The sequence below is a fragment of the Oncorhynchus mykiss genome, chromosome 29 (genome assembly GCF_057628025.1).
Source record: "Oncorhynchus mykiss isolate SJ-2025 chromosome 29, ASM5762802v1, whole genome shotgun sequence".
NCBI lineage: Eukaryota > Metazoa > Chordata > Actinopteri > Salmoniformes > Salmonidae > Oncorhynchus > Oncorhynchus mykiss.
The window spans coordinates 303,907-316,631 of record NC_143050.1 but is presented as its reverse complement, the minus strand read 5'-3'; the positions used below and the strand labels follow the sequence as shown (position 1 = coordinate 316,631).

Below are 12,725 nucleotides of genomic sequence, written 5' to 3'. Positions count from 1 at the left end.
GATTCATTTATCATAGAACTGATTGGATTTATTAACGTGTTAAAGATATGTGCCCAATAGGGCCTTTACCTATAACCTATCATAATCACATCAATAAATTGGTTATAACGAACTCCAAACCCAGTAACTTCCAGAATATAACTTTTTGGGTTAAGTGACCAAAATTCACAGAAATGTTAGTTATAGATCTGTTATTCTCATTGTAAGCAAGTCTAAGAAGAGGTAGATCTGTTCTATGTGCTCTATATGTAAATTTGGTTTTGTCTTAGTTTGTTTGATACACCAGCTTCAAACACTATTTTAGGTTATTGAAAAGATATTTCACAGCGGTTTGGGTATAGAATGATATGCTCTGAATTAGAGCATCTGCTAAATGACTACAATGTAAATATTCTACACTTGTTTTGTTCTGTCTCAAACTGAAATTAGACAAACATTATAGAATTGTGGCAACCAATCACGGAGCGATTACTACTTTGGGGCTGAAGGGTAGCCTAGTGGTTAGAGCGTTGCGAGTTCAAACCCCCGAGCTGACAAGGAACAAATCTGTCGTTCTGCCCCTGAACAGGCAGTTAACCCACTGTTCCTAGGCTGTCATTGAAAATAAGAATTTGTTCTTAACTGACTTGCCTAGTAAAATAAAAAAAAATGACATAGGCCTGTTGGGAGATTGTCTCGTTATGTTAATTAGACATTAGGTTACCTGGGCTAGGGGAGGGGCAATGTTCTGTAGCTCCTCCCTCTCCGTCAACTCCTGCCATCACCTCATCATCAGGGAGGTTGATGTTCTCCCTGGACCGGCTGTGCTGCCTACACACGCACACATTATTTAAATATATATATATATATACACATATTATATACACATTATACATACATTATATATATAAACTCAAAAAAACACAACCCTGTCTTTCAAAGAGAATTCGTAAAAATCCAAATAACTTATACATATCAAATATCTTCATTCTAAAGGGTTTAAACCCTGTTTCCCATGATTGATCAATGAACCATAAACAATTAATGAACATGCACCTGTGGAACAGTCGTTAAGACACTAACAGCTTACAGACGGTAGGCAATTAAGGTCACAGTAATGAAAACTTAGGACACTAAAGAGGCCTTTCTACTGACTCTGAAAAATACCAGAAGAAAGATGCCCAGCGTTCCTGCTCATCTGCGTGAATGTGCCTTAGGCATGCTGCAAGGAGGCATGAGGACTGCAGATGTGGCCAGGGCAATAAATTGCAATGTCCGTACTGTGAGACGCGTAAGACAGCGCTACAGGGAGACAGGACGGACAGCTGATCGTCCTCGCAGTGGCAGACCACGTGTTACAACACCTGCACAGGATCGGTACATCTGAACATCACACCTGCGGGACAGGTACAGGATGGCAACAACAACTGCCCAGGTTACACCAGGAACGCAGAATTCCTCCATCAGTGCTCAGACTGTCCGCAATAGGCTGAGAGAGGCTGGACTGAGGGCTTGTAGGCCTGTTGTGAGACAGGTCCTCCCTCACCAGACATCACCGGCAACAACGTTACCTATGGGCATAAACCCACCGTCGCTGGACCAGACGGGACTGGCAAAACGTGCTCTTCACTGACAAGTCTCAGTTTTGTCTCACCAGGGGTGATTGTCGAATTCTTTTTAATCGTCGAAGTAATGATCGTTACACCGAGGCCTGTACCCTGGAGCGGGATCGATTTGGAGGTCATGGTCTGGGGCGGTGTGTTACAGAATCATCGGACTGAACTTGTCATTGCAGGCAATCTCAAAGCTGTGCGTTACAGGGAAGACATCCTCCTCCCTCATGTGGTACCCTTCCTGCAGGCTCATCCTGACATGACCCTCCAGCGTGACAATGCCACCAGCCATACTGCTTGTTCTGTGCGTGATTTCCTACAAGACAGGAATGTCAGTGTTCTGCTATGGCCAGCGAAGAGCCCGTATCTCAATCACATTGCGCACGTCTGGGACCTGTTGGATCGGAGGGTGAGGGCTAGGGCCATTCCCCCCAGAAATGTCCGGGAACTTGCAGATGCCTTGGTGGAAGAGTGGGGTAGCATCTCACAGCAAGAACTGGCAATTCTGGTGCAGTCCACGAGGAGGAGATGCACTGAAGATACTGACTGTTTCTTTTGATTTTGACCCCCCCCCCCTTTGTTCAGGGACACATAATTCCATGTCTGTGGAACTTGTTCAGTTTATGTCTCAGTTGTTGAATCTTATGTACATACAAATATTTACACATGTTAAATTTGCTGAATATATATACAGTGCCTTGCGAACAGTATCTCGGACCTGCCTGGTGTGTTCCTTGTTCTTCATGATGCTCTCTGCGCTTTTGACGGACCTCTGAGACTATCTTAAGTGCAGGTGTAAACTTCCGACTTCAACTGTATACAGTGCCTTGCAAAAGTATTCGGCCCCCTTGAACTTTGCGACCTTTTGCCACATTTCAGGCTTCAAACATAAAGATATAAAACTGTATTTTTTTGTGAAGAATCAACAACAAGTGGTGCACAGTCATGAAGTGGAACGACATTTAATGGATATTTCAAACTATTTTAACAAATCAAAAACTGAAAAATTGGGCGTGCAAAATTATTCAGCCCCTTTACTTTCAGTGCAGCAAACTCTCTCCAGAAGTTCAGTAAGGATCTCTGAATGATCCAATGTTGACCTAAATGACTAATGATGATAAATACAATCCACCTGTGTGTAATCAAGTCTCCGTATAAATGCACCTGCACTGTGATAGTCTCAGAGGTCAGTTAAAAGCGCAGAGAGCATCATGAAGAACAAGGAACACACCAGGCAGGTCCGAGATACTGTTGTGAAGAAGTTTAAAGCCGGATTTGGATACAAAAAGATTTCCCAAGCTTTAAACATCCCAAGGAGCACTGTGCAAGCGATAATATTGAAATGGAAGGAGTATCAGACCACTGCAAATCTACCAAGACCTGGCCGTCCCTCTAAACTTTCAGCTCATACAAGGAGAAGACTGATCAGAGATGCAGCCAAGAGGCCCATGATCACTCTGGATGAACTGCAGAGATCTACAGCTGAGGTGGGAGACTCTGTCCATAGGACAACAATCAGTCGTATATTGCACAAATCTGGCCTTTATGGAAGAGTGGCAAGAAGAAAGCCATTTCTTAAAGATATCCATAAAAAGTGTTGTTTAAAGTTTGCCACAAGCCACCTGGGAGACACACCAAACATGTGGAAGAAGGTGCTCTGGTCAGATGAAACCAAAATTGAACTTTTTGGCAACAATGCAAAACGTTATGTTTGGCGTAAAAGCAACACAGCTGAACACACCATCCCCACTGCCAAACATGGTGGTGGCAGCATCATGGTTTGGGCCTGCTTTTCTTCAGCAGGGACAGGGAAGATGGTTCAAATTGATGGGAAGATGGATGGAGCCAAATACAGGACCATTCTGGAAGAAAACCTGATGGAGTCTGCAAAAGACCTGAGACTGGGACGGAGATTTGTCTTCCAACAAGACAATGATCCAAAACATAAAGCAACATCTACAATGGAATGGTTCAAAAATAAACATATCCAGGTGTTAGAATGGCCAAGTCAAAGTCCAGACCTGAATCCAATCGAGAATCTGTGGAAAGAACTGAAAACTGCTGTTCACAAATGCTCTCCATCCAACCTCACTGAGCTCGAGCTGTTTTGCAAGGAGGAATGGGAAAAAATGTCAGTCTCTCGATGTGCAAAACTGATAGAGACATACCCCAAGCGACTTACAGCTGTAATCGCAGCAAAAGGTGGCGCTACAAAGTATTAACTTAAGGGGGCTGAATAATTTTGCACGCCCAATTTTTCAGTTTTTGATTTGTTAAAAAAGTTTGAAATATACAATAAATGTCGTTCCACTTCATGATTGTGTCCCACTTGTTATTGATTCTTCACAAAATACAGTTTTATATCTTTATGTTTGAAGCCTGAAATGTGGCAAAAGGTTGCAAAGTTCAAGGGGGCCGAATACTTTCGCAAGGCACTGTATACACTCACACACACACACAAAATACACATGATACCCACATTATATATATATGCACACACCTGTGTTACATACACAAATAATGTATACTCATGTTTTACACATGGCCTGTGTGACTCCATACTCACATTCCAAACAGCATGTCATGGAGTCCTGTTTAGAGACAAGAGAGTTAAGGTCAGATATTAAACTGTTGTTGTATCCTGATAACTCCTGGTCAGGGTCAGATTAAACTGTTGTTGTATCCTGATAACTCCTGGTCAGGGTCAGATTAAACTGTTGTTGTATCCTGATAACTTCTGGTCAGGGTCAAACTGGACAGTTTTATTCGAATCTCTTCATTCAAAGACTCAATCATGGAAACTCCTGAACTGTGTCAGCATGCTAGTCAGGGTCATAATGTATTTGTATTTACTATGGATCCCCATTTGCTTCTGGTAAGGCAGCAGCTACTCTTCCTAGGGTCCAGCAAAACATTACAATACATTCACAAATTTCACTACACAATGTGTGCCCCTGGGGTCAGGGTCATCATACTAGTTAAGGTCAGGTTCTTCATGGTAGTTAGTTTCAGGGTCATCATGCTAGTTAGGGTCAGGATCAGCATGCTAGTCAGGGTCAGGATCAGCATGCTAGTCAGGGTCATCATGTTAGTCAGGGTCAGCATGCTAATTAGGGTTAGAGTTTACATTAACTGGATGGTTAGGTTAGAGTTTACATTAACTGGATGGTTAGAGTTAGAGTTTACATTAGCTGGATGGTTAGAGTTAGAGTTTACATTAACTGGATGGTTAGAGTTTATATTAACTGGATGGTTAGAGTTTACATTAACTGGATGGTTAGAGTTTACATTAACTGGATGGTTAGAGTTTACATTAACTGGATGGTTAGGGTTAGAGTGTACATTAACTGGATGGTTAGAGTTTACATTAACCGCATGGTTAGAGTTTACATTAACTGGATGGTTAGAGTTTATATTAACTGGATGGTTAGAGTTTACATTAACTGGATGGTTAGGGTTAGAGTGTACATTAACTGGATGGTTAGAGTTTACATTAACTGGATGGTTAGAGTTTATATTAACTGGATGGTTAGAGTTTACATTAACTGGATGGTTAGAGTTTACATTAACTGGATGGTTAGAGTTACAGTTTACATTAACTGGATGATTAGAGTTTATATTAACTGGATGGTTAGAGTTTACATTAACTGGATGGTTAGGGTTAGAGTGTACATTAACTGGATGGTTAGAGTTTACATTAACTGGATGATTAGAGTTTATATTAACTGGATGGTTAGAGTTTACATTAACTGGATGTTTAGAGTTTACATTAACCGCATGGTTAGAGTTTACATTAACTGGATGGTTAGAGTTAGAGTTTACATTAACTGGAGGGTTAGGGTTTACATTAACTGGATGGTTAGAGTTTACATTAACTGGATAGTTAGAGTTTACATTAACTGGATGTTTAGAGTTTACATTAACTGGATGGTTAGAGTTTACATTAACTGGATGGTTAGAGTTTACATTAACTGGATGGTTAGAGTTACAGTTTACATTAACTGGATGATTAGAGTTTACATTAACTGAATGGTTAGAGTTCACATTAACTGGAGGGTTAGAGTTAGTGTTTACATTAACTAGATGGCTAGTGTTAGAGTTACATTAACTGGATGGTTAGAGTTTACATGAAATGAATGGTTAGACTTTACATTAACTGGATGATTAGAGTTTACATTAACTGGATGATTAGAGTTTACATTAACTGGATGGTTAGAGTTTATATTAACTGGATGGTTAGAGTTTACATTAAATGAATGGTTAGACTTTACAATAACTGGATGATTAGAGTTTACATTAACTGGATGGTTAGAGTTTACATTAAATTGACGGTTAGAGTTACCATTAACCGGATGGATAGGGTTAGAGTTTTCTTGGGTCCTGCAACATTAAGGGAGTTATATGCAATTAAAAATGTTACATTACATTTCGACACACTTTTCACAACACATTAAGTGTGTTCCCTCAGGCCTTCAACCAGATATCTACAATACAAAATCCATGTGTACATGTGTGTAAGCGTGTTTCTGTGCGTGTGTGTCTCTTCACAGTTCCGCTGTTCCATAGGGTGTATTTTTATCTGATAAATCTGATTCTACTGATGTGGAAAAGAGTTCCATGTAGCCAAGGGCTTTACATAGTACTTTGCGCCCACCATAGTCTGTTCTTGAGTGTTGCAGTGATTTCACTCGCTGTAGTAGCTGGCGTGTATAGTGTTGAGTCATCCGCATACATAGACACACTTTACTCAAAGCCAGTGGCAGGTCATTTGTAAAGATTCAAAAATGTAAGGGGCCTAGACAGCTGCCCTGGGGAATTCCTGATTCTACCTGGATTATGTTGGAGAGGCTTCCATTAAAGAACACCCTCTGTGTTCTGTTAGACAAGTAACTCTTTATCCACAATATAGCGGGGTGTAAAGCCATATCACACATTTTTCCAGTAGCAGACTATGATCGATAATATCAAAAGCCACACTGAAGTCTAACAAAACAGCCCCTACAATCTTTTTATCATCAATTTATCTCAGCCAATCATCAGTCATTTGTGTAAGTGCTATGCTTGTTGAATGTCCTTCCCTATAAGCATGCTGAAAATGTGTTGTCAATTTGTGTACAGTAAAATAGCATTGTATCTGATCAAACACAATATTTCTTAAAAGTTTACTAAGGGTTGGTAACAAGCTGATTGTTTGGCTATTTGAGCCAGTAAAGGGGTCTTTACTATTCTTGGGTAGCGGAATGACTTTAGCTTCCCTCTTGACCTCAGGGCACATACTTTCTACTAGGCTTAGATTGAAGATATGGCAAATATTATCCTAGGTAATTTTCCATCCAAGTTGTCAGACCCCGGAAATTACAATTCTTGTCTTTCATAATTTGATCAATTATACTTGTGAAGTGTTTGTTGCTTGCATGTCATTTCTAAATTTGCTAATCTTGACAATGAAATTGGCAATATCAGAGGGTATTCTGATGAATGAGCCATCTGATTCAATGAATGATGTATCTGAGTTTGTGTATAGTGTTTGTGTGTGTGTGTAGTGTTTGAGTATTTAGTGTGAATTTGTAGTGTGTGTGTACGTACGGGGGTTGTTATTGCGGTTGCGGATGATGTACATGAAAAGCAGAACGGTTGCTATGGCAGCGATGAGCATCCCTCCAATGGCTGCTCCAATCACAGCAGGGTACGCACTGAAGGGAGGGTCCGCTGCAAAACATACACATTTCACACACACACACACACACACACACACACACACACACACACACACACACACACACACACACACACACACACACACACACATAGTCAGTCTACCATTTACAGCGAGCTTGACATTGACAGATTCCGATTGCGCTGACATCTGCAGCATTTACGTTAATGTGATCTTCGCAAACATTGGGGAAAACGCCCTTAAAATCTGCATTGTCTGCTCAAAGGTGACCTGCACAATAGCACAGCTAGGAGAATTCATCTCTAACAGAATAGACAGAGCTAACAGGTTCAGAACTAATCTCTAACAGAATAAACAAAGCTAACAGGTTCAGAACTATTCTCTTTCAGGATAGAGATTAGATCTGAACCCGTTAGCATTGTTTTACAGAATAGACAGAGCTAACAGGCTCAGAATATATCTTTGGTAGAATATATTGAGCCAACAGCTTCAGAACTAATCTCTATCAGAATAGTCCAAGCTAACATTTTCAGAACTAGTCTCTTAAAATAGAGATTAGGTCTGAACTAGTTAGCATTGTCTATCTTGAAGGAGATTAGCTTTGTCTAGTACTGTCTTTTACCTATCTAGGATCATTTCTTTAAGTGACGCCTTTCTTCCCAGTCGCCTATTTGGTGTGTGATATTCTGACTGCTATCAACTTGCTTTGTTGATAGTTGATACATCAACCAGGATTAAGTGGCATGCCAATTTGTGACTGTTGTTATTTTGGTAATACGTTTCTGTATAACCTTTATTTAGCTAGGCAAGTCAGTTAAGGCCAAATTCTTATTCACAATGACAACCTAGGAAGAGTGGGTTAACTGCTTTGTTCAGGGGCAGAATGACAGATTTTTACCTTGTCAGTTCAGGGATTCGATCTAGCAACCTTTCAGTTACTGGACCAACGCTCTGACCACTAGTCTACCTGCCATATTGGAGGGGGGAGTGGTTTCTCCTCTCCTAGGCAATCAGCAGTTAATACAGGGAGGTGTGCTCTTCACCTTTGCAAGTCAATTAGCAATTGTTATTAGTACTTCAGTCTTCCCTGTTTTCACTGCGGCAGCTGTAAGCGGCGGTTTCGTCGCATAACTAAGACTGTTACCAAAACGTTTCTGATGAGTTATTTGAGGAACGAAAGAGAGGAAGGCTCCACAACACTCTCTCACTTTAGTATCTTACCTAGTAATTTACAGATGATCTCATTTTACTCTTTTGTAGCTTTGTGAACTGTGTGTGTTTTCTATCCCAGTTCTTCTCCCTTTAGGCTTTACAGATGCTCCCCACCTCTTGACTGCAACCCTTCTAATTTCGTGTACCCTGTGTGCACAACCCATGTGGAATCCCTAGTTTCTGGAAGCGTTTAGAACTGCCGATCTGTGGTCAACAATACTGAGTTCATCTCAGCCTATGCTGCCCTTCAGTCCCTTGACTTCTTGGCACTGACAGTGACATGGGTCACCCCAGAGAATCAAAACAAATCAACGTTTATTTGTCACGTGCGCCGAATACAACAGGTGTACACCTTACAGTGAAATGCTTACTTACAGGCTCTAACCAATAGTGCAAAAAAGATGTTAGGTGAACAATAGGTAGGTAAAGAAATAAAACAACAGTATAAAGACAGGTTACATACAGTAGAGAGGCTATAGACAGTAGAGAGGCTATAGACAGTAGAGAGGCTATAACAGTAGACAGGCTATAGACAGTAGAGAGCCTATATACAGTAGAGAGGCTATAGACAGTAGAGAGGCTATAGACTGTAGAGAGGCTATAGACAATAGAGAGGCTATAACGGTAGAGGCTATATACAGTAGATAGGCTATGGACAGTAGAGAGGCTATATACAGTGGAGAGGCTCCAGCCCGCTGATCCTCAACACTGGGGCCCCACAAGGGTGCGTTCTGAGCCCTCTCCTGTACTCCCTGTTCACCCACGACTGCGTAGCCATGCACGCCTCCAACACAATCATCAAGTTTGCGGACGACACTACAGTGGTAGGCTTGATTACCAACAACGACGAGACGGCCTACAGGGAGGAGGTGAGGGCCCTCGGAGTGTGGTGTCAGGAAAATAACCTCACACTCAACGTCAACAAAACTAAGGAGATGATTGTGGACTTCAGAAAACAGCAGAGGGAGCACCCCCATATCCACATCGATGGAACAGTAGTGGAGAGGGTAGTAAGTTTTAAGTTCCTCGGCGTACACATCACAGACAAACTGAATTGGTCCACCCACACAGACAAGCGTTGTGAAGAAGGCGCAGCAGCGCCTCTTCAAACTCAGGAGGCTGAATAAATTCTGCTTGTCACCAAAAGCACTCACAAACTTCTACAGATGCACAATCGAGAGCATCCTGTCGGGCTGTATCACCGCCTGGTACGACAACTGCTCCGCCCTCAACCGTAAGGCTCTCCAGAGTGTAGTGAGGTCTGCACAACGCATCACCGGGGGCAAACTACCTGGCCTCCAGGACACCTACACCATCCGAAGTCTTAGGCAGGCCATAAAGATCATCAAGGACAACAACCACCCGAGCCACTGCCTGTTCACCCCGCTATCATCCAAAAGGCGAGGTCAGTACAGGTGCATCAAAGCAGGGACCGAGAGACTGAAAAACAGCTTCTATCTCAAGGCCATCAGACTGTTAAACAGCCACCACTAACATTGAGTGGCTGCTGCCAACACACTGACTCAACTCCAGCCACTTTAATAATGGGAATTGATGGAAATTGATGTAAAATATATCACTAGCCACTTTAAACAATGCTACTTAATATAATGTTTACATACCCTACATTACTCATCTCATATGTATATGTATATACTGTACTCTATATCATCTACTGCATCTTTATGTAATACATGTATCACTAGCCACCTTAAACTATGCCACTTTGTTTACATACCGTACATTACTCATCTCATATCTATATACTGTACTCGATGCAAAATACAGTAGAGAGGCTATAGACAGTAGAGAGGCTATAGACAGTAGAGAGGCTATAGACAGTAGAGAGGCTATAACAGTAGAGAGGCTATAGACAGTAGAGAGGCTATAGACAGTAGAGAGGCTATAACAGTAGAGAGGCTATAGACAGTAGAGAGGCTATGGACAGTAGAGAGGCTATAGACAGTAGAGAGGCTTTATACAGTAGAGAGGCTATATACAGTAGAGAGGATATATACAGTAGAGAGGCTATATACAGTAGAGAGGCTATAACAGTAGAGAGGCTATAGACAGTAGAGAGGCTACATACAGTAGAGATGCTATAGACAGTATAGAGGCTATATACAGTAGAGAGGCTATAGACAATAGAGAGGCTATAACGGTAGAGGCTATATACAGTAGATAGGCTATGGACAGTAGAGAGGCTATATACAGTAGAGATGCTATATACAGTAGAGAGGCTATATACAGTAGAGAGGCTATATACAGTAGAGAGGCTATAGACAGTAGAGAGGCTATGGACAGTAGAGAGGCTATAGACAGTAGAGAGGCTATATACAGTAGAGAGGCTATAGACACTAGAGAGGCTATATACAGTAGAGATGCTATATACAGTAGAGAGGCTATAGACAGTAGAGAGGCTACATACAGTAGAGATGCTATAGACAGTATAGAGGCTATATACAGTAGAGATGCTATATACAGTAGAGAGGATATAGACAGTAGAGATGCTATATACAGTAGAGATGCTATATACAGTAGAGAGGCTATATACAGTAGAGATGCTATATACAGTAGAGAGGCTATAGACAGTAGAGAGGCTATATACAGTGGAGGGGCTACATACAGTAGAGATGCTATATACAGTAGAGATGCTATATACAGTAGAGAGGCTATAGACAGTAGAGAGGCTATAGACAGGCTATAGACAGTAGAGAGGTTATAGACACTAGAGAGGCTATAGACACTAGACAGGCTATATACAGTAGGAATGTAATATACAGTAGAGAGGCTATAGACAGTAGAGAGGCTATAGACAGTAGAGAGAATATAGACAGTAGAGAGGCTAAATACAATAGAGATGCAAAATACAGTAGAGATGCTATAGACAGTAGAGAGGCTATAGACAGTAGAGAGGCTATAGACAGTAGAGAGACTATATACAGTAGAGAGGCTATAGACAGTAGAGAGGCTATAGACAGTAGAGAGGCTATAGACAGTAGAGAGACTATATACAGTAGAGAGGCTATACACAGTAGAGAGGCTATAGACAGTAGAGAGGCTATAGACAGTAGAGAGGCTATGTACAGTAGAGATGCTATAGACAGTAGAGAGGCTATATACAGTAGAGAGGCTATGTACAGTAGAGAGGCTATAGATACTAGAGAGGCTATATACAGTAGAGAGGCTATAGACAGTAGAGAGGCTACATACAGTAGAGAGGCTATAGACAGTAGAGAGGCTGTATACAGTAGAGAGGCTTTAGACAGGCTATAGACAGTAGAGAGGTTATTGACACTAGAGAGGCTATAGACAGTAGAGTTGCAATATACAGTAGAGAGGCTATAGACAGTAGAGAGGATATAGACAGTAGCGAGGCTATAGACAGTAGAGAGGCTATAGACAGTAGAGAGGCTATATACAGTAGAGAGTCTATAGACAGTAGAGAGGATACATAGAGTAGAGAGGCTATAGACAGTAGAGAGGCTATATACAGTAGAGAGGCTATATACAGTAGAGAGGCCATATACAGTAGAGAGGCTATAGACAGTCTATAGACAGTAGAGAGGCTACAGACACTAACGAGGCTATATACAGTAGAGAGTCTATAGACAGTAGAGAGGCTACATAGAGTAGCGAGGCTATAGACAGTAGAGAGGCTATATACAGTAGAGAGGCCATATACAGTAGAGAGGCTATAGACAGTCTATAGACAGTAGAGAGGCTACAGGCACTAACGAGGCTATATACAGTAGAGAGTCTATAGACAGTAGAGAGGCTACATAGAGTAGAGATGCTATAGACACTAGAGAGGCTATAGACAGTAGAGAGGCTATAGACAGTAGCGAGACTATATACAGTAGAGAGGCTATAGACAGTAGAGAGGCTATAGACAGTAGAGAGGCTATAGACAGTAGAGAGGCTATAGACAGTAGAGAGACTATATACAGTAGAGAGGCTATACACAGTAGAGAGGCTATAGACAGTAGAGAGGCTATAGACAGTAGAGAGGCTATGTACAGTAGAGATGCTATAGACAGTAGAGAGGCTATATACAGTAGAGAGGATTCAAACAGTAGAGAGGCTATAGATACTAGAGAGGCTATATACAGTAGAGATGCAAAATACAGTAGAGATGCTATAGACAGTAGAGAGGCTATAAACAGTAGAGAGGCTATATACAGTAGAGAGGCTATAGACAGTAGAGAGGCTATAGACAGTAGAGAGGCTATAGACAGTAGAAA

The 12,725-nt window shown here is 41.5% G+C and overlaps 1 protein-coding gene across 1 annotated transcript in view; it reads right to left on the bottom strand.

The window, feature by feature from the left end:
• The window catches only part of LOC110510299 (V-set and immunoglobulin domain-containing protein 10-like 2), a 138,935-nt gene that overhangs the window by 530 nt on the left and 125,680 nt on the right, over positions 1 to 12,725 (bottom strand). Inside the window, exons 15-17 of the mRNA XM_090226222.1 lie at positions 7,179 to 7,301; positions 4,159 to 4,183; positions 704 to 810 (exon numbers count right to left, since the gene is read on the bottom strand). Coding sequence (XP_090082348.1) covers positions 704 to 810; positions 4,159 to 4,183; positions 7,179 to 7,301 — 255 coding nt within the window. The remainder of the gene's footprint in view (positions 1 to 703; positions 811 to 4,158; positions 4,184 to 7,178; positions 7,302 to 12,725) is intronic.